The sequence below is a fragment of the Vulpes lagopus genome, chromosome 1 (assembly GCF_018345385.1).
Source record: "Vulpes lagopus strain Blue_001 chromosome 1, ASM1834538v1, whole genome shotgun sequence".
In the NCBI taxonomy this organism is placed as follows: domain Eukaryota; kingdom Metazoa; phylum Chordata; class Mammalia; order Carnivora; family Canidae; genus Vulpes; species Vulpes lagopus.
The window spans coordinates 147,594,522-147,620,825 of NC_054824.1; the positions used below are offsets into that span (position 1 = coordinate 147,594,522).

Sequence of the window (26,304 nt, forward strand, 5' to 3'; positions counted from 1 at the left end):
CCCCCAACACTCCCAGAGTTCAGACTGTGCACCACCTCAAGTCCACAGTATGAACCTAGGTACCGTGTACTAGTATGACTGCCACTAGGAGATTCCACTTTGGAAATGTGCACAACAAGCCTTATAGAGTTCATAGCACACAAGTCTCCAAAAACAGATCCTCTCTGGGTTAAGGAAAAGTGAACTTTCTGGAAGGCTGCTCAAAAACTAGTCTCTGTACCAGAGGCCTGGCTTGGAAGCTGCCTGGCCAACGTGCTCACATACAGATGAGAAGCTCTTGGGTTCTCCAAGGGCCAGGAGCACAGCATCTGGGAACATGCTGAAATCAGGCCAGCTCCTGGGCCCCAGCCATTGGTTTTAAGGAGGCCTCCAGGAGAAATGCATGTTGTAGTTTGGGGACTGTTGCTCTCGGGATGAGTGGTTGGATGCTCCAGAGAAGGGGGTGCCTATTACCTTAATGTCAGTCTTGAGCTTCTCATAGTTGACGTCGATAGGGTCCTTGCTGCTGTCATCAGAGCCACCCCTGAGCAAACTGTAGGCCACCTCTATGTCCAGCAGGTTGTCCAGCATTTCCACCTTGGCCTGGAAGAACAGATAGGAAACCCTGGGCTACGGACCTGGGTGAGGGAGACACACCTTGTTTTACCAGAGAAAATCCATACACAGAGAACAACCAGAAGGGACAGTGAAAGGAGTACCCGCCAACTGGTCGGGGACAGCGTGGGACACCAAGAGGGGCGTGCTCCCTGGGGGAGAGGAGAGCCAGAAGCTACAAGGCCATGGGGAGAACCGAAGGGGATCTATCGCTGGCACCCGGATGAGGCAGAGATGGAAACTGGGGAGGAACACGTGGTTAGAAAGGGCTGTCCGGCTCCTAAGGCTCGTTCCCCCAGACTAATATGGTAGAACTAGAGAAGGAAAGCATATCTGTCTTGCCTGTGGTTGGTCTGCACTGATGTGGGAAGAAATTGTACTTCAAAAGGAGGGCCCAAAGGTGGTCCTCCCAGCACCAGCCTCTACTCTGAGGAAGCACCAGCCAGAACCCGCACCAAAGCCCTGCAGACCCGAGGCTCCCTCCTGAACCCCTTGTGCTACCTGCACACAATCCGCGTTGTTCAGGAGTGGGGGCTTCTTCATCCCAAAGTCGTGGGGGATCAGGGTGTAGAAGCGATTCGAGAGATCCAGGATCTGGGAGTCACTGCTGCCCTGGGACACTGCCTTTGGGGGAGGGCACAGAGATTGAGGCAGCAGGGTTCGGGGTGGACACAAGCCAGGAAACACAGAGACCATGTTCAAGACCAGTGCACGTCAGTGTCACCCCTCCCGTGCAAGCATTCATTTCCAAAAGACCTGTATCGTTATGGACCTGCAACACTCCCCACCATAATGCAAGGTGTCCACTGCAGCATCTAGGTGGTGAGCTCAGGGGCATTCCCATAAAACCTTCTCAACTTTGTGAGTGTTTGGGAACTTTTCACAACAAAATGTTGAAAGGGAAAAAGCCCCACTCCTATGAATTCTGGTGGCCCCTCCACACCAATCCACTGATCTTCAGCTGTTAAGGCAGGGAGTTCAAGTTCCCTTTGCTGCCACAACGCCAATTCGTGTTCCGTATACATAAGTGCTCAGTAAATGCAGAGATGGAGGAGCTAGACCGCTGTGATACTAGACCGACAGGCAGCGGGATGGCCACAGGGTGGTAAAGCACAACAGCTTGGTCCCAACACCCCTCCCTTCCCCCACCACGCAGGCTCTGCATCGCGGGGAAGGACGCACTACCAGCCTCTCCTGGGGATTCTGGAACAGGGCAGAGCATGGGCAGAGACCGTTCACAGCTCAGCGAGTGGGTAGCAAGGGAAGGGCCAGGGCTCGGAGCAGTGTTTGCTGGATTTAAGAGCTCTGTCTCATGGCTTCTTTCCAAGTACCAGCAGGGAGTCTGCTTCAGCAGGAAGGTCTCACTTCAGCTTCCTGGGTGCCCCTCTTCCTTCACAGGCCAGGCCTGCCCCCCTGGCTCCTAGTCAGCCCCTCACAGCACAGTGTTAAAGGACCTGTGGACTAGGGGACGCTGTCAGATGCCCGGTAAGGTGATGTTCAATGAGGATGAACCAAAGTGAAAAAATACTTTGCTATCTGTTTGATTTCCTAGTAACTGCAAAATAACTTTAGCCTTTTTCTACCTTTGTAAAGATTTTCTCTTTGGGCGCCTGGGTGGCTCAGTTGGTGAAAAGTCCGCCTTCAGCTCAGGTCATGATTTCAGGGTCCTGGGATAGAGCCCTTTGTCAAGGTACCTGCTTGGTTGGCATCCTGCTTCTCCCTCTGCCCCCTCCACTCATGTTCTCTCTCAAATAAATAATAAAATATTTAGGAAAAAGATTTTATTTTTAAGTACTATCTACACCCAATGTGGAGCTTGAACTCAAGACCCTAAGATCAAGAGTCAAAAGCTCCACTGAGCCAGCTGAGTGTCCCAATTTCAATTTTTTGAAGTTTATTTATTTTAGAGAGAATGCACACGGGTACACCAGTGGGAGGGTCAGAGAGTCTCAGGCAGACTCCCGATGAGCAAGGAGACTGACAAAGGACTTGGTCTCTCAACCCCGAGATCACGACCTGAGCCAAATTCAAGAGTTGGACACTCAACCAACCACCTGAGTCACCCAGGTGCCCCTGAGCCTAACTCTTCAGATCACACAAAATCAGGCTATTTTCAGGAGGTAGGAGAACCAAATGCCTTTATTGGTTTCTAAGAGTTTGTTATACATCTGATGACTGAAAATACAGCTAACTCATTAGTTTTGTGACCCCTTTTGACAAGTAGCAGGCACTTACCACATGTACTGAATTGAAAAAACCTAGGCCCTCATGAGTTGTGGTGCAGTACCTCACTGACCCAGAGTCAATGCCCCACAGTGAGCCCACTACCCCCAGAGGGGCTGCCCCCTAGCCATGGGCCTGTCTTTACCTGTTGCACTTCACTGAGGATGGAGTACGCGGCCTGAATTTGCCGTTTGCTCAGCTTCCCCAAGGGCATCTTCTGAAGGTCAATCTGAGAAAACAGGGGAGAATTGTCCCTCTGAAAGCCTATCTGTGCGGTGGCCAATGGCAGAGCTGGAGGGTGCCGTTTCCGGCCTCCTGGCCCTGCTGGAAGCGATCACACAGTTGCCTGGTCTTCATGGGGAGATCCAGAGAGTCTGCCCTGCAGGGCCTGAGTGAGAGGGGGTCATATTCCCTTCATTTACGCAGTGATGAGCCACCAGGGTCTCCTCTACCCCTGATTTGCACTAGGGTAGCTAACTTCCAGGAGAGGGCCCAGCACGACTCCCACTCAGGCCCAAAGCAAGTATGAGGGCCAGCCTACATGGCATCCCCTGGGGTCTCAGAGCCTGGGCAGTTCCCAGGTGAGTAAGGACTATCAAGTGGTGAACAAGGTTTTCGGGAGTACACACTCCTGAACATATCTACTTATATTCAAATTAATGCCATCTTTTTTGAATCGGTTATCTTAAAAGGCTCCACAATTATTTGAGTGACGCTGCTGCTGCTCACAGCTGAAAAATTACCATTAAGACCCGTGGCAAAGACGTAGTGGAAAAGCAAGAATCGCCGCTAGAGGGCCTGGTCCCCATCAGCTATACCTTCCTCCAAGGTCACCCACAGACCTAGTGAGCATCCTGGCCCATGTGGCTTGCTCCCAGTCCCCAGGGCCCCCTGTGCAACCCCACACCTGCACAGATGGAACAGATGGAGCTGAAGGAGCATCAGGCAGGGGCCAGTGGCTGCAGCATCTGATGTTGACCACACACATGGTTTCTCTCCCCTTGAATAGAAACTCTCAAAAAAAAAAAGAAAAAAAAAAAAAAAAGAAACTCTCCACCTGAGGGGAGATGTGGTTTGCAGAACATTACTTAGCTGGAGCCAGGTCTGGGGAAGATAGGAAGATAGGTGAACCATGCTGAGACAATGGGATACGTCAAGGAGCGTGGCATCCCAAGTACGGACCAGAAACTGGCTGTGGGAGCCACAGAGGAAGGAGCTCTGAGAGACAAGAGCAGGGCCAGTGCTCCCAGCTGCAGGGCCCCTGGTCTGTCTCTTCCTGGGAAGCTAAGGCACCTGAGCCAAAGCCAGGACAGGAATGGTATTCTAAAGGAGACTGGCCTAAGAAATTCTATCAACCAGAGCACAGGAAGCTAGAAATGTCATGTGGAACATTTCTCCTAAAACAAAAAAAATGGGAGACCGTCCCTCCCCTGAGCCCATGTCCCTGTTGAGCTCGTCCACCAGCTGTCATATTGGTCAGCCTTCCTGACAGAAGTCGGTACAGGGGTTTATATGAATGGCACTGCATGAGTCCTGGCCATTTGTAATCCTGTTAGAGGACCTCTAGGACTCCACATTGTTCTCTAACAGCAACTGGACAGGGTCGGCCCTGCCAGGGATTCCACACTCACCTCCCAGGGAAAGCTGAGCCAGGATGAAGAACAAACAGGGACAGGTGGTCTCATCCATGGCCCTCCCCATCCTGTCCTGGGCAGGAGGAACAGGACAAACCCACCCCCACCTTTCCCTGAAGCAGGAGGAGTTCTGATGGCCTAAGTGTCAGGAATTTCCCACACCTGCTCAGCGCTGCTCACTGGTCACTGTAAATGGGCTACACCTTGAACTTCCAGAACAACTCTGCCTACCCTGCCTCCCTGAGCCACACCCACATGCAGTCACATGGCAGCAAGGGGACAAGAGCAAGAGACGTGGGACCCAGAGGCCAGCTCTCCCTAGCACACTGTACATTTCATGGCAGGTCAGCGATCCCCTGCAAGGGCGTGAGCAGCCCAGGCAGAAGCGGACACCTGCCACCAACAGCCCGAGCCCGCTAACGGCCCAGCACTCAACTCTTCAACCCCAGCAGAGCTCCCAAAGGAAGAAAAGTTCAATAACCTCATATTCCACCATGGCTTTCTTCATACTTTCCACGTCAAAGATCATCTTAATGAGGTCCTGTACGGGCTTGGGGAGCTTGGACTTGGTGCCAGGCTTCACTGTCAGCTTCTTCACCGCCTCTTCGTCCTTCATGGAAAAGAGATTGAATCGGTAAGAGACCCCCATTCAACCACCCCAGTGAAATGGTGGCAGCGTCTGGGCGGCAGCGTCTGACCGAGTGTCAATGGCACCAAAGGCTGAGGGAGTGTTGCCAGGAGGAGTGCGTAGGAGTCTGCCCCAGGATCAGACCCTTCCTCTAAGTGCCGCTGAAAGTGCTCAGCTCTAAGCAGGCTGACCTGCAGGCACCCCCTGCCACATGCCCTCACCCCCTCCTGCTCATCACCTGCCCAGGGCCCACTATGGACCAAGAGGACTCTGGACAGATCCTCCCCATTCCTCTCCCACTGCCTCACCCCAGGGCCTCTGTAAGAAGTTCCTACAACCTTCTATACAGTCCCAAAAGATCAAGTACCCAGACCCATTTCCTGCCACACAGACTGATGCATGAGCTCTCCCTCCTCCCCTGCCTCATCCCTGCTCCCTGACGAGCTAAGAGCACAAGACTATACTCCTGCTATCTGCAGAACCCAGGCTAGGGAAAAAAAAAAAAACCAAAAAAAACAAACAACAACCCAGGCTAGGTAGGTCAGGACCACACTGCATTCAGAATGTCTGAACTCTTGTCACTTATGAACCAGAGTAGGGTAGGGACTGCGGCCTGTCCATCAGATTGTCCCTAGCAACTAGCCACAGCTGGTATTTGCTCTGAGTGAACACTGATCCTGGAATCTGTTGAGCTGCATGGAGGAACCTGTGCTGTGTTCATGCCCCTGGCTGCAGCCGTCAGCTTGACTTCATGTTCAAACACGGAGTCTGCAATGCTTTTGTATTCCCTGCTTATGGCTCCACTGGAAGGCAAACTGTTAATGGTTAAAACCCTTTGTAAGTACATATTCTCTGTGACTCGGTATCTCCAACGCTAGTGGTAATAACCACAGAAATATTTATGAATGCAGTAGCCTCATTACAGATGGTTTATAGGCCATGAACTACAACCTGACATCTGTGCAGCCCTAACAGATAGTTGCTCCAGACCAGTGCAGATTAACTCACTGGCTGCTGTTCTGAAAGACAGCCAGTCTGAATGCAGATGTGTCACAAGGGCTAAAAACACACCAGATTTCAAAGATTTGGTTTCAGAAAGGTGGGGGAGGGGAGAAAAAAAGAAAGGAAAATTATTTTTTTTTAAGGAAATTATTAAGATAGTTTCAGTTTTTTTTTTTTACTTTTTAAAATGTAGCGCCTGCAACAGTATAATCTACATAGGTGGTTGTGGGTGCTCTCAACACAGCCTGTGGAGCAGGACTCCAGTTCTCTGGTGAGGAAAAGTATCCGTGGAGAAACAGAGGCACTAAAGACATACACCATTATTGTAACCGTACTAACTCTAGGTTGACTATGATTTTGTCTTTGTCTTTCTCAAATTTTCTAAAATGTTATTTTTGAAATCAGAAAAATTAATCAGTAGGGAACGCTGCTGAGTCAATCTCCAGGGTCTTCAAACTTGTCATTACAGATACAAATTCTATTTTTCTTTTATTTTTTATTTTATTTTATTTTTTTTTAAATTTTTTATTTATTTATGATAGTCACAGAGAGAGAGAGAGAGGCAGAGACACAGGCGGAGGGAGAAGCAGGCTCCATGCACCGGGAGCCTGATGTGGGATTCGATCCCGGGTCTCCAGGATCGCGCCCTGGGCCAAAGGCAGGCGCCAAACCTCTGCGCCACCCAGGGATCCCTATTTTTCTTTTAAAGATTTCATTTATTTATTCACGAGAAACACAGGCAGAGACACAGGCAGAGGGAGTAGCAGGTTCCCCACAGGGAGCCTCATGGGAGAATCGATCCCAGGACCCCAGGATCACAACCTGAACCAAAGGCAGATGCTCATCCACTGAGCCACCCAGGTGCCCCTAAGTTCTATTTTTTTTTTTTTTAAAGATTGAAGTAATCTCCAGGGATGCCTGAGTGGCTCAGTGGTTGAGCATCTGCCTTTAGCTCAGGGTATGATCCCAGGGTCCTGGGATTGAGTCCTGCATTGAGCCTGGTTCACTCTCTGCCTATGACTCTCATGAATAAATAAAATCTTAAAAAAAAAGTAATCTCCAAAGTCAACATGGGTCTCAGAAACTCACAACCCTAAGATCAAAAGTTGTTACCAAAAGAGCCAGCCAGGTGCCTCTAAATTCTATTTTTAATGGTGAGAGCTTAAAATACTCTATTAACTAGAAACCACTCATTTGAAACACATTAAGCCTCAAAGATTAAGAATTAAAATCTCTACTCCTCTATAAATCTCTTGCCCTCTGGGAAGTAAACATGGCCCCCCACCTTTATTAAAGTACAGCTGACTCTTGAACAACACAGGTTTGGACTGTGTGGGCCCACTTATACATAGATTTTTAAATTATTATTTTTTAAAAAAATTTTATTTATTTGAGAAAGAAAGAGCACACAAGTGAAGAGGGAGAAGCAGACTCCTAACTGAGGAGGGAGACCAACAGAGGACTTGATCCCAGGACCCTGAGATCATGACCTGAGCCGAAGGCAGATGCTTCACCCACTGAGCCACCCAGGTGCCCCTGGATTTTCTGTTCTTTAAAAAAGAAATATATGAATGCCCTGCTGGCTCAGTAGAAGAGCATGTGACTCTTGATCCTGGGGTTGTGATTCTGAATCTGACGTGGAGTATAGAGTTCACTTAAATAAATAAAAAATCATTAGAAAAAAAGTGTATTTTCTCTTCATAATGATTTCTTCTCTCTAGCTTAGTTTATTATAAAACTACGGTATGGAATACATGTAACACAAAATAAGCTGTAACCAACTTTTCCTACTAGTAGGGCTCCTGGTCAACAGCAGGCAATTAGTGAATTGGGGAGTCAAGTTGTATGTGGATTTTCGACTGCATGGGGGGAGGGGTCAGTACCCCAAACCCTCCATGTCATTCAAGGCGCAAGTGTCACAGATTTTCATATAAAAACCAGGGTAAGCATTGCGCCAGAGAAGACCTCCATAAAGCTATCTGGTGACGTACACAGGAAGGTGAGCTAGCTACAAATGTGTTAACAGAAACCATCAGACCTGGGACCCCCAAACCATGACCTAGGAGAGCCCGGGTCACTGTAATTCTATCTTGATGATAAATCAGGTCACATGACCGGTGATGAAACACAGGGTCAGGGAAGAAGACGCATCTAAGAATTACTCCTGTTGCACCAAGTGAGCAAAGACTGACCCCTGCCATGCTACCTGTGTTGTCTGAGCTTATCCTGCACCATGTGGATTTGATTCATACGTACATGCGCTTTCTGTGAGGATGCCCATGTGATTTGTTTACTATACTCCTGCTGCAGTGCACCGGTTTCTGCGTGTTGGGCTGACCTTGCATTCTCAGGTATTAAATCCTGTGCTGTGCCCCATTAATTAGCAGGTGGTTAGGACTGTGTCTATAACCCTATGGACATTGGAGTTGTCCTACCGTATCTCTGGTTTTGGTGTCACAAGCCTCACGTTTGGTAACATTGGCCTCACGTCACAAGCTGGGAAGTGTCCCCCCACCCTCCCCAACTCTTATTTGTGGGAAGAGTTTCAGAAGAATCAGTGTTAGTACTTATTTGAGCATTTGGAACCATTTACCAGAGAGGCTGTCTGACCCAAGGCTTATTACAGAAACTCTGGCACCCATTGCTTTTGCCAAAAGCAGATGATGGAAGAAGCTAAGTGATTACCTGGCCATAGTCAATCTCCAGAGGGTAGAATTTTTTGGGATGCTTCGTGAAGTTTTTGGCGTGCCAGGCATTCCCAGTTTTCTCTTCATACAATTTCATAAAGTGCTCGATGGCTTCCTCCTTGGACGGCACCTGCTCCAGTTTGTTGCTGCCAATCACGGTGCCCACACGGCCCCAGGACCTAAAGATCCAGTACCTGTGACAGGGCGTGGAGGGAGGGTAAGGATCAGATACAAACTGTGGGCTGGCCACTCACGTCTCGGCAGGTTTCTCTTCCCTGCCACTCCACTTGGAGGAGAAAGAGCTTCAATCCACAAAATGCTGACTGACACAGAAACCAGAAAAAAAACACTGTGGACTTTTGCTTTTGATGGAACTGAGGAGTAGAACTTTAAAGAATGCCCCTTCAAATTTCAACGGTGAATGGGCCCTAGGACATGCCCAAGAACAGGTTACACTGGCATCTGGCAGGCAAGCTTGTGGAGTGAACCCCGGGGCTTATAATAAACTCTAACTTTATATAAACACCTGATTTCACTCCTCAAAGAAATACAGTAAGCATCATTTGGCAGTCCCGTGCTCAAGAGATGCAACCGTTAGGGACATGCTTGAAAGATTCTGAAGGCTCTGGGGCTCAGCTCAGAGGCTGAGATGTGACAAGCACTGGGTGTGTGTCTGTGTGTGCACGGGGGCTCGTGTGCACGTGTGTCAGTGGCATGGAGGCTGAGCCCACAGTGTCAGGCCACCATTCTCTGTTCCCATGTCAACCTGGGGTACACACCACAGGTACCCGACACGCTGTGCTGCTTAGTTTTTTTTTTTTTTTTGGGGGGGGGGGAGTTCGTCTTTCTTAAAATAATGGAAATAATGTATAAGCTGAGTTTTAAGTCACAATAAGATGATATCAGAACCTCAGACACAAGATTTATTTGTATGCACTTTTAAGTAAACCAAAGAATTTAAAGAAGATCTAGGGCTTCCTGGAGGTTTTCTGGGTTCTTGCAGAGATACAGAAACACAATCCCTGCTTGCATTTTTCCCTGGAAAGGTCGGGAGGTGCTTTCCCCAACTGTCCTGAAGAAATGTCCAGATCTGAAAGCCCATGCTGCCTCTTCAGTGAAAACCAGTTAAAGTGGGCCACCAGAGCAGATGATAATCCACATGCTGGAAGGCTTATTTCTTCAGAAAATCTAAGTAGCCTACTAGATAGTTTGGACCCTCAGGGTCACTTCTGAGCCACTTGCCAGGTGAAACTTTTGGTGAGAAATAGAGGCAGTGGGAAGAACCAAGCCACCCAGTGCTTACAGATGGCCGCTGGCCACGGTTTCTTAAAAGGGCTGAGTTGGCTCCCACAGGGCCACCGCTACACAGCTTCTGCCTTTCAACTAACTCCTGGACTTCCAGTGGGGAAAATTTCTACTTGCTAACAAGAAACAGTCCAGGTTAACCCACAAGTTCTGGTCCCACCAAACTTTACCTCCAAACGTGTGTACAGGGGTCAGACACTCTGGATTCAAAGGGCCGTTAAGAGTCCTGGGAGATGGTGGGACAACACACCCTGTGAAGCTGGGGGGACCAGACTCCAGGGAACCAGGCCTCCCCACACCCCTCTCGGGCCTACCCCCTTCACGGGGCCACCTCGCAGGCATTCCGTCCTGTCCCCAGAACACACCTGCTTTCTTTGTCATCCTCCAGGAGCTGCAGCTTGTAGTAGGAGTTGGTTCCCTTCACGATGTCTACCAGGCCTAGGGTGGCGCTGAACACCTTCCCACCTTTCTCCAGGACATGTGCAGAGTGTTCCAGACCTGTGGAAGAGGCAGGGTGCCTTGTTTTAACTCCCATGAGGGGCCAATGCACTCCGGGAGAAGGGGGTCTGCAGGCGGTAAGGGGTGGGGGGCTTTCACACCCCCAGACACCATACTGCCAGTCAGATGATGCCCAAGAGGTAGGAGGGCACAGGTGTGGCCTGGGCACCCCTAGTCTCTTGACCGCCCATCCACTCCTGCTCCTGTGTGCTCACCCGAATCTGGATCAACAGCAGCACCACCTTTCAGAGTTAATTTCATTCTCTTCTCAGATTTGTTGATGCCTTGGAAGACAAGAACCATAACTGCTCAAGTAAAACAGAACTAGGAAATACGGGTGGGGTGGAAGGCAGGACGAGGGAGCGGTCTGCCAGCATCCACAGACCATCTCAGGAGTTTGTGGGCCTCACCTTCCTCCTTGACAGGGCCCTTGCTCTTCTTGGAGAGCGCAGCTCCTGATTTGGCTTTAGGGGCTGCAGGCTCTGCTGGCTCTGCCTTCACCTCAGCCCCCCAGGGAGCCAGCACATGGGCAGAGAGCAAATCCTGAAGGCTCCTGGTGGAATCAGACACGTCCCGGAGAAAATCCTCAGACACCACTCGGATGCTGGCCTCTCTCACCTCCTCCATCTTCTTGTTCATCTTCTCTACCTCCTCTGTTCAAACCAGGGGAAGAACGGCCGAAGCATTAAGTGTAAAGTAAAGCCAGAGCCCTGTTGACTGAGCCTGAGCCCCTCCTTGTCACCTAGTGCTGGGGGCCCATGTACAGTGCCGCCTCCTACACATGGGTCTAGGCCTGTGGGCAGATGCACCTCAGAAAAGGAGCCATCTGCAGCCCAAACGGTAGGAAAGTGCTCGACCCTGCACCTCCCCAGGGCATCCCCAAGCACATAACAAGCAACTGGTTGCCCCTACTCTGCAGGATGCCCCTTAATTCTACGGACAATTTCCCTTACATGTGGAAGCATTCTAGTTTGATGTGGTCCTGTTGGTCTGTTTTTTTTTCTTGGTGCCAGAGTCAAAAATCACGAAAACCAGGGTCGAGGAGCTCCCTGTCTATTCTGTGCTCTCTTCTATGAATTTTGTAGTTGTGGGTCTCACATACAAGTCTACAATCCATTCTGAGTAAATTTTTGTGAGCAGTGTGAGGCAGGGATCTGGCTTTCTCCAGAGTGTATTCTTGGCTTTCTACCCTGTTCTGCTGACCTCTGGGTGTTCACACGTCAGCTCCACACTACTCTGATACTACAGCTCGCAATGTAGTTTGCAATCAGGGAGCATGATGCCTCCTGCTCTGTCTTTTCTCAAAACTGCTCTGGCTGTTTGGAGCATCTGTGGTTCCACATGCATCTCAGGATTGTCTGCTCCACTTCTGTGAGGAACCAGCACCAGCTTTTCACAGGTAATGCAGGAATCTGTCCTGCTTCCAGTGTGTGGAGTGCCTTTGACTAAGTAAGCTACTTATCTCCAATCCTTCAAGATTTTTTCCTCTGAGACTTTACTTGTTCTTTTGTTTTGAATTCATCCCCATTTTTTCTGTCTTGCCTCACTCTATGGGTAGGCGAGACAAGTACCTCTCCTGGTCCTGAAGGAGTCCTTGTATAGGAGGTGAGTGTTTGTCAGCCCCGCCCCGGCTCTGCTGTTCCTCAAACCCCCAAGCTTGTCCATGCAGCTGCTGTGCTTTTCAGAGCCCCCAGTGGTTGTGCCAAGACCATTCATGTCCCCAAAGTGAGGCGCTCTGGTCAGCTCGGGAGAGAAAGCATGTGAACACACACGACACAGAGTGGCTTCACAAAATACAGGCACTGGTTTCCCTTCAGACCCAAACAATGCTGCTGACCAGACACCTACCTGGGAGTGCCCTGCAGATGCCACACCATACTCAGTGTCCCCTTACTCAAGCTCACCGCCATGGCAGGAAGCACACTGTGCACCTGTTCTACAACCAGGTTCAACTCACTTTTTTTTTTTTTAAAGATTTTTATTTATTCATGAGAGACACATAAAAAGAGAGACAGAGACACAGACAGAAGGAGACACATGCAGGGAGCCTGAAGTGGGATTCGATCCTGGGACTCCAGGATCATGCCCTGAGCCAAAGGCAGACGTGCTCAACCACTAAGCCACCCACGTGTCCTGGTTCAACTCACTTTTGGTACTGATGCACAGGGAGGCCTTGTTGGCTGTGCCTGTCAACTTTCCCCCGAGTTTCTCAATCATGGCCTTCACCTCATCCTTGTTCCGCGAGAGTTTCCCAAGAGTCAGGATCTTCATGTTGGACAATGGCTTACCTGGGAAAAGAGAACAGTGGTTAGGCAGCAAGGTCTCAGGGAGGCTGGGACAGGCTGCAGGGCCTGGACACCCTCAGCTCCCCTCTGGTACCCGAGTGATAAGTATATGAAAACAGAGGCCGAGGGCTATTGGGAAAGCAGGATAGGACAGCAAGTGGAGAGCCTGTCTCGTCCCCTAGCACACAAAGGACCAGGCTAGGGGAAAAGCCACATAACAACACTGTCCTGTGAGCAGGCTGGCCTGGCCAGCAGGGTCTCCTGGCTCTGTCCCACAGGGAGACCCAGAAAGCTGCATGTGGGGACCACCAGGCTGGTAGTGGGACGGGAGGCAGAGAGCTGAGCTCCCAATTACTTTTCTTTTCCCAACTCGCAATTTCTTATGTGATACTTATGAACCTCATCAAATAGATTAAGACTTGTTAAGGGCAGTCACTCCACGCTGTGGTCAGCAGGATGCCAAGCTAGATAACCGATTCCAAACACAAAGACCCTGGCACTTCCCTAGCATGGAGGCCAGATCAGAAAGCCCCATGACAGGGGCTGTGCCTGGGTGTGGTGAGAGTGGATCAGGGCTGGCTCCGCACTCCTAGAACAGGGAGGGAAACGTCCCTCAAGCCCTTCCTGTGAGGGCAAGTCAAGACTGACCCCACACCCCAAATAACAGACTGACTCAGAATGACCATGCACATGTAGGCCTCCTGGGGGGGGGGGGGGAGGTCATTAACAGGCTCACATTCAGGGTCGGCCCCTTGTCTTCCACCCACCCACCTGTGGCTGTAGCCCTTAGGCTATACCATGTGTCTCTGAGTGAACAAAGGCAGCAAGTCTCTTCTCTGGATGGAAAACCACCAACTGATCTGTGTCTGTGGTGTGGAATATTTGTATTCATAGGAGTTGGAACCTGCTTCAGCGGCCAAGGTCTCTAGCAGGTCTCTGTGTGCAAAAGACCCAACCATCCCATCAGGCTCAGGATGACTGATGGACACAGGGCTGCCCAGAGGCACGAAAGCAAAGTCTGTCGTGTGGTTTGGACGACATTCTGAATGTCACTCTCGGTAAGGCTGCCCTAAGGATTGGCAAACAGAGAATCTGGAGAGACCCTTCTCCTGCTAAGATCATGGGCCCCCCCTCATGGCCCCCCCCTCCCTGCAGGCAGCCCTGGAGCCCTACCTGGCGGAGTTGAGCTGTTTACACCAGCAGGCGCCAAGGCAGTGGAGGGTGGAGGTGCCGCTGCCACTGGGGCACTGGTCTCAGGGGGAAATATCCGGTCCTGCTTTTTGATCTTCAATTTCTTGAGATAAGAGATTTCTCGGAATTCCTAAAGAATTAAGGTTTCAGTTAAGAAACCAGTTCTCCCTTAAAATTACCGTCTGCCACAGCAAAGGTTTGGTTCGTTCAAACTAAGGAATTTCATTTTACTTCTTGTGATAAGGAATGACAAGAAAACAAGACAATGGGGCACCTGGGGGAGCTCAGTGGGTTATGGACTCTTGGTTTCCATTCAGGTTGTGATCTCAGGGTCGTGGGATTGAGTCTGTTAGGCTCCATGCTCAGTGGAGGGGGAGGTCCTGCTTGAGATTCTCCCCGCCCCCCCGGCCCAAAGAGATTCTTTCTCACCCTCTGCCCCTCCCCCTGCTTGCTCTAAAATAAATAAATCCTAAAAAAGATTCGAGATTTCCAGCACAAAATACACGATCACTGCAAACACAGTGCTTATTTCTAGTGCTTCCACGTTTAGGATAATGCTGGCATGGATGCTGTAAGCAAAGAGTTTTCCTTAAACATCAACCAACCAATCATGAATCAGCTGCCACGGCCTGAAACCCCCAGGCCTGGCCCTCGAGAGGCCCCTCAGGGGTCACATGCCCACCTCCCGAGACTGCACTGACTGGGAGAGAGGTTACTTCCCGAGAGGAAACCAGAGAGCTCCCCTCCCTTCTGAGAAGGTAACGCAACTGCTAAGAGCAACAAGCGTTCCATAAGGACTCCTCCGGAGTTCAGGAACAGCATGGTCCAGGCAAGGAAGAGCCCACTCCCGTGTACCTGTGCTCCATGAATGCCCCGGATCAAAGGAGCAACAGACCATCTCCAAGTCATGCTGAACACTTACTGTGCCATATTATCATGGTGAGGTTATGAAGAGTTTCTTCTTTCAAGAAAGCAGTTCAGTGGTGACTGGGTCAGACACGTGAAGGCTAATGTGACAACAGATGGGGAACTCTGGGGGGGCTCCCTGGAGGCAATGACCTGTTTAGGCAGCTAGGGGCCAAAAAAGCAGGGTCCAAGCAAAGATGTATGACTGACATACTGTGGGATGCAGGGAACACTGGGTGGTCAGTGTTCTATTGCTGGGAATGTAAAGAGCTAGAGAGACAGTGTGTGTGCATGTGCAGCAGCAGTGACAGTACCCAGGAAGACAAGGGCAGCACAGAGCCTGAGGAAGGCCCACAGAGAACAGCAGGCTCGCATGGAGCTGGGAATCCGTGAATCTGCACAGGCGGCAAGCACTGTGGACCTGAAAATAGGTCTTACACACACAGGTACCTTCAAAAGTAAGCACAATGCTGTGCAACTGGCCTGTGAAATACAAAATGGGTCCCCACTCCTTATGATCTCATTTTCTCACAGATAGTAAAAGGGGTACAGGTACCACACACAGGTATGTGACATTTGCAAAATCAGAAAAACTGAGAGAATATTTCCACGTGACCCAAGGAATCACTGAGGTCTTAAGGACACAAGCAGTGATGAGGTCAGAGCTGTTTTTTTTTTTTCAGAGCTGTTTTTGAGTGATGGCTCAAGTACAAGTATAGAGAAAACAGCGAGGTGGGGCACAATGATGGCAGCAAGCAGGGGAGGCAAGAGGGTGGCAGGAAAACAGAGTTCAAGTGTAGGTGCTGTGCTGACGGAGCCAGTGGGACACCCGAGTGACATGCTAAGTCCTGTGCCACCGGCCCACAGGTTTGGCCTCCTGCACAAGCACAAGAAGTGAGGCAGCCCTGCCCACACAGAGTCTGAGGGTGCAGACAGTCCCAACTGAGGATTTCCAAGTGAGTTTTTGGTATCCTGAGAATTCAACATGCATTCCCATTAAAAAAAAACAAAAAACAAAAAAACCACTACAACAGGAGGAGATACTTGAACTCCGGACCCAACTCCCCTTAGCACTAAGGCAGGAAAACATCCTTAGGAAATTGTCTCCTATCACCGAGGCGGGAATTATCATCATTCATTTGTTCACCAGCGGGTCTTTTGTACCTAGAACAGTGCCTGGCACACAGGAAGCCCTCAATAAGCAAATACAAAGGTAATTCATGGTCTTGGCAACCAAGAGGACAATGCCAATCGTCAAAACCTTATGCCAATAGGACAAAACTTGTACTCCTGCTAGGACTGCTTGTGCTTCTATGTTTGTGGAGTTTGCAAACTTACAGACCAATAATACGGTTTTATATTCTGAGTGTAAGGATGGCCTTGTCGCAAAGACTAAGAACACAGCCCTGCAGTCATGGTGACTTGGAGTGTGAACAAGCTCAGAAGAAGGGATGACGGTGTTCTTCTGCTAACATCCAAGAATCCACCCCCTCACACACCCACTTACCTTCGGGGTCACCCACTCCTTCCGGCTGGGTGTCTGTGTCTTGACCATACACTTGGTCCAGGCAGTGACATCCCCGGTACAGTAGTAGGCATCACTCTTGAAGACCAGCTGGCCTGAGCATTCCTCACAGGGAAGGAGGGCACCGAACACCATGCCATCAGCCACTCGGTCCAAGATCTGAAGCCAGGTAGCAAACAGGTCAAGAGAGGAGAGGAGAGGCTATAGGGAAGGACACTTACCGACCCAGGAGGAAGAGCAGGAAGACCTTGCTAACTAAGAGAGAAAGGGCTGGCCCCGATACGGACTCCTCGGGGCAGCTGGTTACAGGCAGAGCTTGGACTTCTCTGAGAGGCCTCACGTCTCCACGTGAAGTGCCACAGTCCCTACCCCCTGGTGACTTAGAATAGTGTCCTGCTACCGCACAAGGAGCAGAGCCAGTGGGGCAAACCAGTGGGGTGCAGGTAGGCCTCCCTTCACCACGGGTGGCTCCACGCCCTCCAGACCTACAGTCCCCGGGTGTCTGGGCCAAAATGTGTGGCACAAGCACCCAAGGCATATTCATAGCCCACCCTGGTCTCCTCCCTAAGCCCAGGGCTGACGTATGGGGTTTTCCTGTCCCCAGATGTGGTGACTGCGATGGCAAAGACTACACCGCAGAACCACAGCATTTCCACTCCTCCCATCACCACTCTGGCCGCCTCCTGCGTCTCACTGTACATGAAGGCAGCTCACCGCTGACTCCCCAGATGGCACTTGCTGCTTGTTGAAGATGAGCAGCTCTTTCAGGTCATTTGTAGAACACACTTTCTTTAGCTCGTCCTTGATGTTCCAGATCAGCTCGTTCTGGGCCTGCAGACAAAGCCAGGCAGCTGACAGACCAGCCCTGTCCATACAGAGACCCCACCGGGGCTGGTGGAGTGTGTGTATGTGTTCTACCCACCTCCACTGGTTTCCTCTTGGGGCAGCTGAGCTGTGCCTCTAAGCTGGTCCCCTCCACACGCCCGTGGAGTCTGTTCTAACCAGAGCATGCCGGGGACAGACAGACCTCAGAGGGAAGAGCCGGGACGTGGCTGTAGGGACGATTCCCAAGCACCCCTGCTGGCCTCAGTGGCATATCACACTAAGCATCACACAGGAACAGATCTGTGCTTTTCAGGACACGAGTTTTCCATCTTGGAGGCAATATGCATGCAGTGCCTACTCTTTGTGGAAGCACTACAGCATCTTGTTTACCCTGACCACCACCCTGCCCATGATTCCATCAACCTCCTTCCTTGCTACAGTCCTGGACAAGCTCTTCACCACTCTCGGCCGCAGACCACACCCCTGCAAACCAGACATAAAAATGCTGGCCCCGCTGACCCCATGGAGTTGCCCTCCACGCCACGTGAGGATTTTAACGGCATCTGGTTTTCAAAATATCTTACTTTTAAGTAATCTTTACCCCTCACAGAATAGGGCTCAAACTGAGGACCCTGAGATCCAGAGTCGCACACTATCCACTGAGCCAGCCAAGCGCCCCTCAAGTGAGGAAGGTTTTAATGCGACCAGCAAAGTGCCACCACACACATCTGGTGTCTGCTCCCAGCTCTGCCGTACCTGCCCTGCATCCCCCTGCACCCGTGCCACATCGCCAGTTACGGGTACAAGGTGGCAAGTCTAGCAGGACAAGTTTATTTTAAAAAATTTTCACTTATTTAATCATGAGAGACAGAGAGAGAGAGAGAAAGAGAGAGAGGTAGAGACACAGGCAGAGGGAGAAGTAGGCTCCACGCAGGGAACCTGATGTGGGACTCAAGCCCGGGTCTCTAGGACCACGACCTGGGCTGAAGGCAGCACTAAACCGCTGAGCCACTTGGGCTGCCCAAAGCAGGACAAGTTTAAACGGAGGAAACGAACTACTTCACCTGCTTGACTAAAGTCAGAGGGCCAGTGGACATGGATGCGCCAGGCTGGCAAGGCCAGGGGAACATGTGAATTTCCAACTTTCTTTTTATCTATGATGATGCTTGAGAAAACACCCAAAAAGGCAGAGGGCAAGTGCAAAAGAACACCAACCACAACCCTGCCAAGCCAGTTTAACACACTTCAGACATGGTTTCACTGAAGGACAATTACACTGTATCGATGATTCTTAACAAGAAGCTAGAACCAGGGCAGCCCCGGTGGCGCAGCGGTTTAGTGCTGCCTGCAGCCCAGGGCACGATCCTAGAGATCCAGGATCGAGTCCCATGTCAGGCTCTCTGCAAGGAGCCTGCTTCTCCCTCTGCCCGTGTCTCTGCCTCCCTCTCTCTGTGTGTCTCTATGAATAAGTAAATAATAATAATAAAAAAAAGCTAGAACCAAATCAGAAACTGCTTTGAATTTCTACACCACTGGCAAAAACTGAATTCTCTCATGAGCACCAAGCAGATGGCACACAGAAATCATGTTCCCAAAAATGACTGAGGACAGTTCTTCCCTGGTTTTCCCAAACACCCAGCATTTTCTGATCAATACCTTCTATTTTGATTCAACACATCATCAACACAGTGCTGAATCTTTCTGGTCGATGACAATAGACTTAATGGGTGGTTCTCTCCTTCGCTATGTGTCTTCTATTGCTTTTGCAAACAAGAACTAGGAAACAAGCTTGTCCTTCCAGCCACTCATCCAGACCGAGCAAGTCTGCTATGCCAAACTGAACATTCTATGTGCAACATGTGCCAGACCAACCAGATCCAGGATGCATGGCGATGTGCCCGGGATGTGAGGCTGGTGAGCCACTGGTCTAGAACCCGTTGCCTAAGCTGGGCTTTCCTTTAGGCAAGAAGTGGAGGACGCGGGCGGGGGGGACCATGCTGTTTCTCAACTGCTTTCAGTTTGCGAATTCTTAGAGGTCTTGACTAAGTGGGACGCACATACCCCCTGGAACTTTCTTCCCAGGATAAGGACAGAGAATAGACGGAACAGTGAGCAGAGACACAGTTCAGAGCTCACCTTCAGGGCCTTCTCAAGCCTACTGTCCTTATCCTTTTCTTTTTTAGATTTCTTCTTGGCCACTTCATCCATCCCATCCACCTCATCTCCTTTCCTCTTCCTGAAAGAGACATGGGATGTGACAGAGCCATCAGAACCCTGGAACCAGTGACTCAGGCAATGCAGGATCTTCCTGAACCTGCAACTCCTGTCTGCCAGGCCCTGAACGCACTGCATCTCACTCTGCCCCCACTTTGCCCCCAAGAGCTTGCAGTCCACCCAGGTAGTGTTGGCCAACAGGCACCACACACCTCATGGCATACTCTAATGCCAAGGAGAGGCTGGGGCTTGCCCTAGGAACTTGAAACAGCCCATGTAGGAACCAGGGCTCAGGCCCCACCCCATCTGATGTCAAACCCTCATGTACCTCTTCGCACAAATAAAGCACCTGGAAAGTTCTGGCAGGGACCGTTAACAGGTAAGCCCACTGCCAGGGGGCAGGGATTGTAAAAAGATGAATCACTTGTCCCAGGGGCCAAGCCTTTCAAGCTAAATATAGGGCTGCTCCTAGGACTGTTCTCAGAGGTGGGGCTGCACTGTCATTCAAACCCCTACCAAGGCAGCGATGGTCTTGGCACCACTACTCAGTCTCCCTGGGCTGGTTGCAGTCACCCCTGCTTGAAGGAGGCAGGGAGGGTCAGCAGCAGCCCCCAGAACAGGGCAGTCACAGTGGTTAAGACTCACTTTCAGCTGTTATGGACCCAACTTCAAACCGTAACAAGTTTCCTCATCCATGAAACAGAATACCATGTACCTAACAAGACCATGGGGATGGCTAACTAAATTATCCCCATCACATCAGAAGCACCCCATCAATTCAGGTGCTGTGATGGCATAAACATGAGCTTATGCCTTCCTGCACACATCATGGGCTGTGCTGTCCTGAGGACTCAATCCATAAGCTCGATTTTCCACTTTCCATACATATTCCAGAGCCACATATACTGTGCATGAACTGGTGTGTGATGAACTCAGTGCTTGACAGCTGCTTGATCATGGGGAGGTCAGGGTTACCCCAATCCTAACCCTGACCACAGCCCTGCATGGCCCTGCCATGCCTCCCTAGCTAGGCCTGTTACACTAAGCAACTCCAGACTACAGCCCAGGGAGCAGCAGAGGGAGGTGGGAAAGAACAAGTGCCTGTGGACTCCAGATTGGCATGACTGGGCTCCCCCATCCTAAATGTTAAGACCATATGAAACTCATACCATTTTGAGGGTAAACCAAGGAGCTTCTAATCTACTGCTCTCCGTACTCCTGTCACGATCCTCCTAACCATCATCAGAGACCCAGACACAAAGTTTGCAATGGGGATGGGGAAGCAGGTCATGCAGGGAGTCACAGGACATGTGGTAGTTGGCCCTGGCAGGGGGAATACTCAGGACAGGAGAGCCCTCCCTAAATGTGTGAAATGCTAACCTGGGGGTGGAGGGGATGACTGGCTGGTTCTGCCTGTCGATCAGATATGGAAGCAGGAACCCCCACAGCTCTCCCTATGTCCTCTGCCCCATAGCTGGGAAGGGGTTGAGCGCAGCTGTCACTGTCTCTCACTCTGCAGCCCCTGGCTTGCTGGCAGTCACCAAAGGGAGACACGGGAGTGGCCTGGAATCTGCAGAGTCTCACGGAACCCCCCCTGCCCCGCCCACCTACCCCTCACTCTTGACTCCTGGGAGCTGCTTCTTCAGGGCTTCTTTATCCTCTGGAGTGAGGAGGCCAAAGCCCTTGAACTGACTGGCGCTGTACTCGGGCCGGAACCCCAGCTCCTCCCTGTTCTTAACAAAGCAGTTCGGGTGGTACCAGCGGTCAATCATGCCCAGTTGGGGCTTCTCTGGATCCAGCATCTTCTTGGACAGGCGTATTTGGCCCTGCAGGAAGAACCACATGTGGTACAAGAAATCCAGAAGTATGGGGGTGACCTGGGCTGGCCAGACAGCGGGGCCTTGGGTCCACACCAAGGGCATGGTGAGGGCTGCTGGGAGCTGCTGGCTGTTTTGTTACCAAGGATTGTGTGTTACCCTAAATCTCAGCACCCCCATTTTATACAGGGTTGACTCCAACTAGCCATCTACCCACCCACCCAGGCAGAAGAGCACATCTTTCCTGAGAATGTTCTGCTGGCCAGGAGCAGACATAAGCACAGCCAGCCTTGGGCCACCACCTAGGACGCCATGCACCCCTGCCTGCAGACCCTTCAGCCTTTTTTTTTTTATACATGAAGGTCCCACAGAGGCAGAGAAAAACCCACAATCCAGAAGCTCATGCGGCCTCGGGGACCAGGTTTATGAGCTCAGATGGGACATTCTCAGCAGTTCTGGGTCTATGAGATCCTCAGGTTATGCTTAACCACTAGTGCTGGCTAGCACTGGAAGCCCCCGTATATTGTCTTAAAACACCTAAGGATGTAGCTCCAGACCCCCAGAGGCTCTGGGAGTTAACACTCCTACCCCTAGGCTTACCTTTTCTATCTTCTCCAGGCAGCCCTTGCACGTGCTCCTGTTGGACTTGGCATATTCAGCTGCGAAGTCAGCCAGTGTCTTGTCTGTCTTGCCACCTCCTCCATCCTGGCCTTTGCCTGAAGGATCGGACATAGCAGCGCTGCACTCAGCCTCAGAACAGCTTCAGAGAGCCCGAGCCCGGGAGCTTTTCACTGGGACACCTGTGCTTACAACTGGCCCAGCTCCCCGACATCTGTCTCTACTAGCTGTGGCTGCTTTTCTGGCCATAAAAGACAACCCTTCATCAGACAGGCTCTCAGAAACAGCACAGGGCTCAGTCTCTCCTGGTTCTCTCCATCACCATCCTGGGCACTCCCTCACTTTGAAAAATACTTCCTTAGCTCTTATCTTGAGAGCTATGCACTCTGCTACATTCTAACTACCCCTTCTGATTTCCGTTACATTTCTAGGTATCAAAGTTACAGGCATATCTTCATACAGAAGTACAAGAAACAATCAGTGAAGGCAGCATTTCTAAATTGGTGGGAAAAGCTGGGGTCATTCAGTAAGGAGCCCTGGTGATGAAGGGCCAAGCATTCTATGAAGGGCCAAGCATTTGGGAACAAAGGAGAGTCTTATGCAAAATAAGTCAATGACTGAATGTTTCTACCTTGAGGACAGACACCAGGCAAGGCTATATCTCTCCCAACAACATCTATTCAACATTGTATTGGAGGCTCTAGTGAGTGCCATCAGGACAAGAAAAACAGACAAAAGGTGTAAGCCTGGAAAAAACAAGTACAGCCACTTCTACCTGTAGGGACACGATTGCACAAGCAGGAATATAGAAAAAAACTACTTCTGCCATTAAGTAAATTGAGCAAATTTGGACAATGTAAGGTCAACATGTATCATGTTCCTATATGTGAACAATAAACCTATTAGAAAATTAAACTAGACTCCTGTTTAAGAAGCATTTATTTTTTTTAATATTTTTTTAATTTTTATTTATTTATGATAGTCACAGAGAGATAGAGAGAGGCACAGACACAGGCAGAGGGAGAAGCAGGCTCCATGCACCGGGAGCCCGACGTGGGATTCGATCCCGGGTCTCCAGGATCGCGCCCTGGGCCAAAGGCAGGGGCCAAACCGCTGCGCCACCCAGGGATCCCTAAGAAGCATTTAAATACACAATACTCAGAAACAGATTTGACAAGACCCACAAAACCTCTACACAGGAAAAAAAAAAAAAAACCTCTACACAGAAGCTTTAGGATGGCATGAAATTAACGAAAGCCTAAGGACATGGAGAGTCTCATGTTTATGAATTGACTCAATTTGTTGACGTATCAGTATGTCAATTCAATTTGATCCATAAATCCCATGTGATGCTAATCAAAATCCTAGCGGGCCCATTTGGGCAAGAAATCAGTAAGGTTACCACAAAATTGGTAAGGAACTACAAAGGACCTAGAAATGTCACCAAGATATTGAGAAAGAACAAAGCTGAAAGATTCACATTAAGCAATTTCATGACATCCTACAAGTTGCAGAACTTAAGACAGTGGGGTGCTGGCAGAGAGGACCAACCCAAAGGGCCAGAGTCCAGACTCATACCTATAGGTATGCAGTCACCTGGTGTGAACAAACAAGTCTTCTTCACAAATGGAGTGGGTACAACATGGTCTCCACAGGAACAAAACAAAACCAACCCCCTCCCCACAACTACCACAAGTGTTCACTTAAGACAGATCAGGAACCAAACATGAATGTCAGGACTACACAACTTCCACAAGAAAACAAAGAAGGGTATCTTTGCAATCTTAGAACAGGCACAGATTTCTCAGGAGGTGGAAACCATCAACCAAAAAAAGAGGAAAAAACTTAACTACTGCTCTTCATAAAATCAGTAATTAAACAAAAGGCCAGCCCCACCAGAATGAGAAGGTATTCACATCTAATAAAGGACTTGCATCTAGAATATTCTAAGAACTCTTATGACTCCATAAAGAGACCAATGCAAATTAAAATCATGATGAGCTCTCACTACACACCTTAAGTGTTAATACTGAAGACTGCTTGTGCCAGGCCAGGTGATGGCGAGGACATGGAGGAGCTGAAACACTCACATTCCCCGGGTGGGGACATGAAATGGTACAATGTGGGAAGACAGCCTGGCAGCTTCCTTCAACAGCTGCACATACACCTACCATTCATCTACCACTCCATTCCTACGTACCGACCCCAGAGAAACAAAAGTGCGGCACACAGAGTGGTGTATACAAATGTGAATAGTAGCTGTATTTCTAACAGCTCAAGGTTGACCACAGAATGTTGGATAGACTGTGATCTGTTGCAAGGCGATTACCCCTCAGCAATGAAAAGTGTAACTCGGGGATCCCTGGGTGGCGCAGCGGTTTGGCGCCTGCCTTTGGCCCAGGGCGCGATCCTGGAGACCCAGGATCGAATCCCACGTCGGGCTCCCGGTGCATGGAGCCTGCTTCTCCCTCTGCCTGTGTCTCTGCCTCTCTCTCTCTCTGTGTGACTATCATAAATAAATAAAAATTAAAAAAAAAAAAAAAAAAAAAGTGTAACTCAAGACAAATGAGACAACCCGTGTGAGTGGAAGGAGGTTATAGAAGCACAACCTATTCCTTTCCTTCTGAGATCGTAAGTCACACAAAGTTAATACACGGGGACAGAAATCAGAGCAGTGGTCACCCAGGTGGTGAGGATAACTGAGAAAAGGCACAAGGGAACCTTCTGGGGGGAATGGAAATGTTCCCTAAATCGATGGGTATGTGTTATGTGATGGCCCATGAGTTAGTTCTCACAGGACTGCATATAAATTATTTTTAAAATTCCAGATGAAGAACTTAAAACTAAGATCAGAAGTACAAACTGTAAATGAGCAGCCAAATATGACTAAAGAACATTTAGTCCAAGACAAAGCTTCATGTGGCAAAACCGACAAATCGCTTCAAAGAAAAATGTCAAAGGACAGCCTGGCTGGTGGTGGAGCAGGCAATTCTTGATCTCAGGGTTGTGAGTTCGAGCCTCACATTAGGGGCAAAGTTTACATAAAAAAAAATCTTTGTAATAAAAAAAATCATTTTTATATACATGTGTATGTGTATACGTATACATAAAAACTCAAACTTGTAAATATATTTGCAAAACAAAACCCAAAGAATTCCTATCATCGGTTTCATTAAAATAAACACAAAATTCAAAAAACAAAAACAAAAAAACCACAAAATTCAGGCACTTGGGCGGCTCAGTGGGTTAAGCATCTGCCTTCAGCTCAGGTCATGATATCAGGGTCCTGGAATAAAGCCCCACATGGGGCTCCCTGCTCAGCGGGGAGTCTGCTTCTCCCTCTGCCCCTCCCCTTGCTTGTGCTCTCTCAAGTAAGTAAATCTTAGAAAGACAAACACATAACGCCTAGGCACCTGGGTGGCTAAGTGCCAAGCATCTGCCTTGGGCTCAGGGTCCTGGATCAAGTCCTACATCCGGCTCCCCACAGGGAGCCTGCTTTTCCCTCTGCTTCTCATGAATAAATAAAATCTTAAAAACAACAAAAAAACCACCACCAACAAAAAACAAGCCTACACATATAATGCTCTAAAAGATAAGGCAAGGATACCTACAAATATCAAATTAATAAAACTGACTAAAGGTGACAAAACATTCCATCCCATCAGGAACAAAGTAAACAGGAATGGAAATACTTTGTGGTGGGGATGTGGATGCAGAGATGTATCCATGGGTGGCATGACTAAGGGATGCAAGCCTTCTGAAACACAATTGGACACGAGCACAGATGGCTCAGGACAATTCAGCCCTTTGAGCAGCCATCCCGCATCCTGGAATTAAAGAGGTAACTGGATGGGCGCCCTGGCTAGACAGGAAGTTTGCAGCAGCTCAATCTGCTATGTTGCAGAAACAGGTGACAGTGTAGCCTCCAAGGACAGGCAGTCTGGAGCCGAATCCTGGCTCATGGGCCCTTGGCATTGTCTCAGCCTAGTGAGCTCACCTCTCGGCATCTGCACTGGATCTGGGCTACTGCACAGGGGAGAGAGGGCATTCATGTCAAGGGTCATGAATGAAGCACAAAATGTAGCAAAACATCGATAAATGACTACTACATAACCGTAAAACACAAGGATGGAAACTTACAACTTTTTAACACGAAAAGAGTAAATATTAGGGGTGCCTGGGCAGCTCAGTCGGTTGAGTAGCCACCTCTTGATTTTGGGTCATGGTTGTGAGATCAAGCCCTGGGTTGGGCTCTGCACTCAGTGGGAAGTCTGCTTGAGACTCCCTCTCCCTTTTTCTGCCTCTCGCCGGATCACACACTCTTTCTAAAATAAACAAATAAATCTTAAAAA

At 49.6% G+C, this 26,304-nt stretch overlaps 1 protein-coding gene across 1 annotated transcript in view; it reads right to left on the bottom strand.

Moving 5' to 3' along the window:
• PARP1 (poly(ADP-ribose) polymerase 1) overlaps positions 1 to 26,304 on the bottom strand; it is a 39,397-nt gene that overhangs the window by 4,472 nt on the left and 8,621 nt on the right. Inside the window, exons 3-17 of the mRNA XM_041768837.1 lie at positions 21,935 to 22,050; positions 21,129 to 21,343; positions 19,440 to 19,539; positions 17,193 to 17,309; positions 16,461 to 16,637; positions 14,030 to 14,177; positions 12,719 to 12,859; positions 10,982 to 11,224; positions 10,787 to 10,855; positions 10,439 to 10,571; positions 8,767 to 8,962; positions 4,933 to 5,061; positions 2,963 to 3,046; positions 1,096 to 1,218; positions 454 to 582 (exon numbers count right to left, since the gene is read on the bottom strand). Of these exons, the coding sequence (XP_041624771.1) occupies positions 454 to 582; positions 1,096 to 1,218; positions 2,963 to 3,046; positions 4,933 to 5,061; positions 8,767 to 8,962; positions 10,439 to 10,571; positions 10,787 to 10,855; positions 10,982 to 11,224; positions 12,719 to 12,859; positions 14,030 to 14,177; positions 16,461 to 16,637; positions 17,193 to 17,309; positions 19,440 to 19,539; positions 21,129 to 21,343; positions 21,935 to 22,050 (2,120 nt within the window). The remainder of the gene's footprint in view (positions 1 to 453; positions 583 to 1,095; positions 1,219 to 2,962; positions 3,047 to 4,932; positions 5,062 to 8,766; positions 8,963 to 10,438; positions 10,572 to 10,786; positions 10,856 to 10,981; positions 11,225 to 12,718; positions 12,860 to 14,029; positions 14,178 to 16,460; positions 16,638 to 17,192; positions 17,310 to 19,439; positions 19,540 to 21,128; positions 21,344 to 21,934; positions 22,051 to 26,304) is intronic.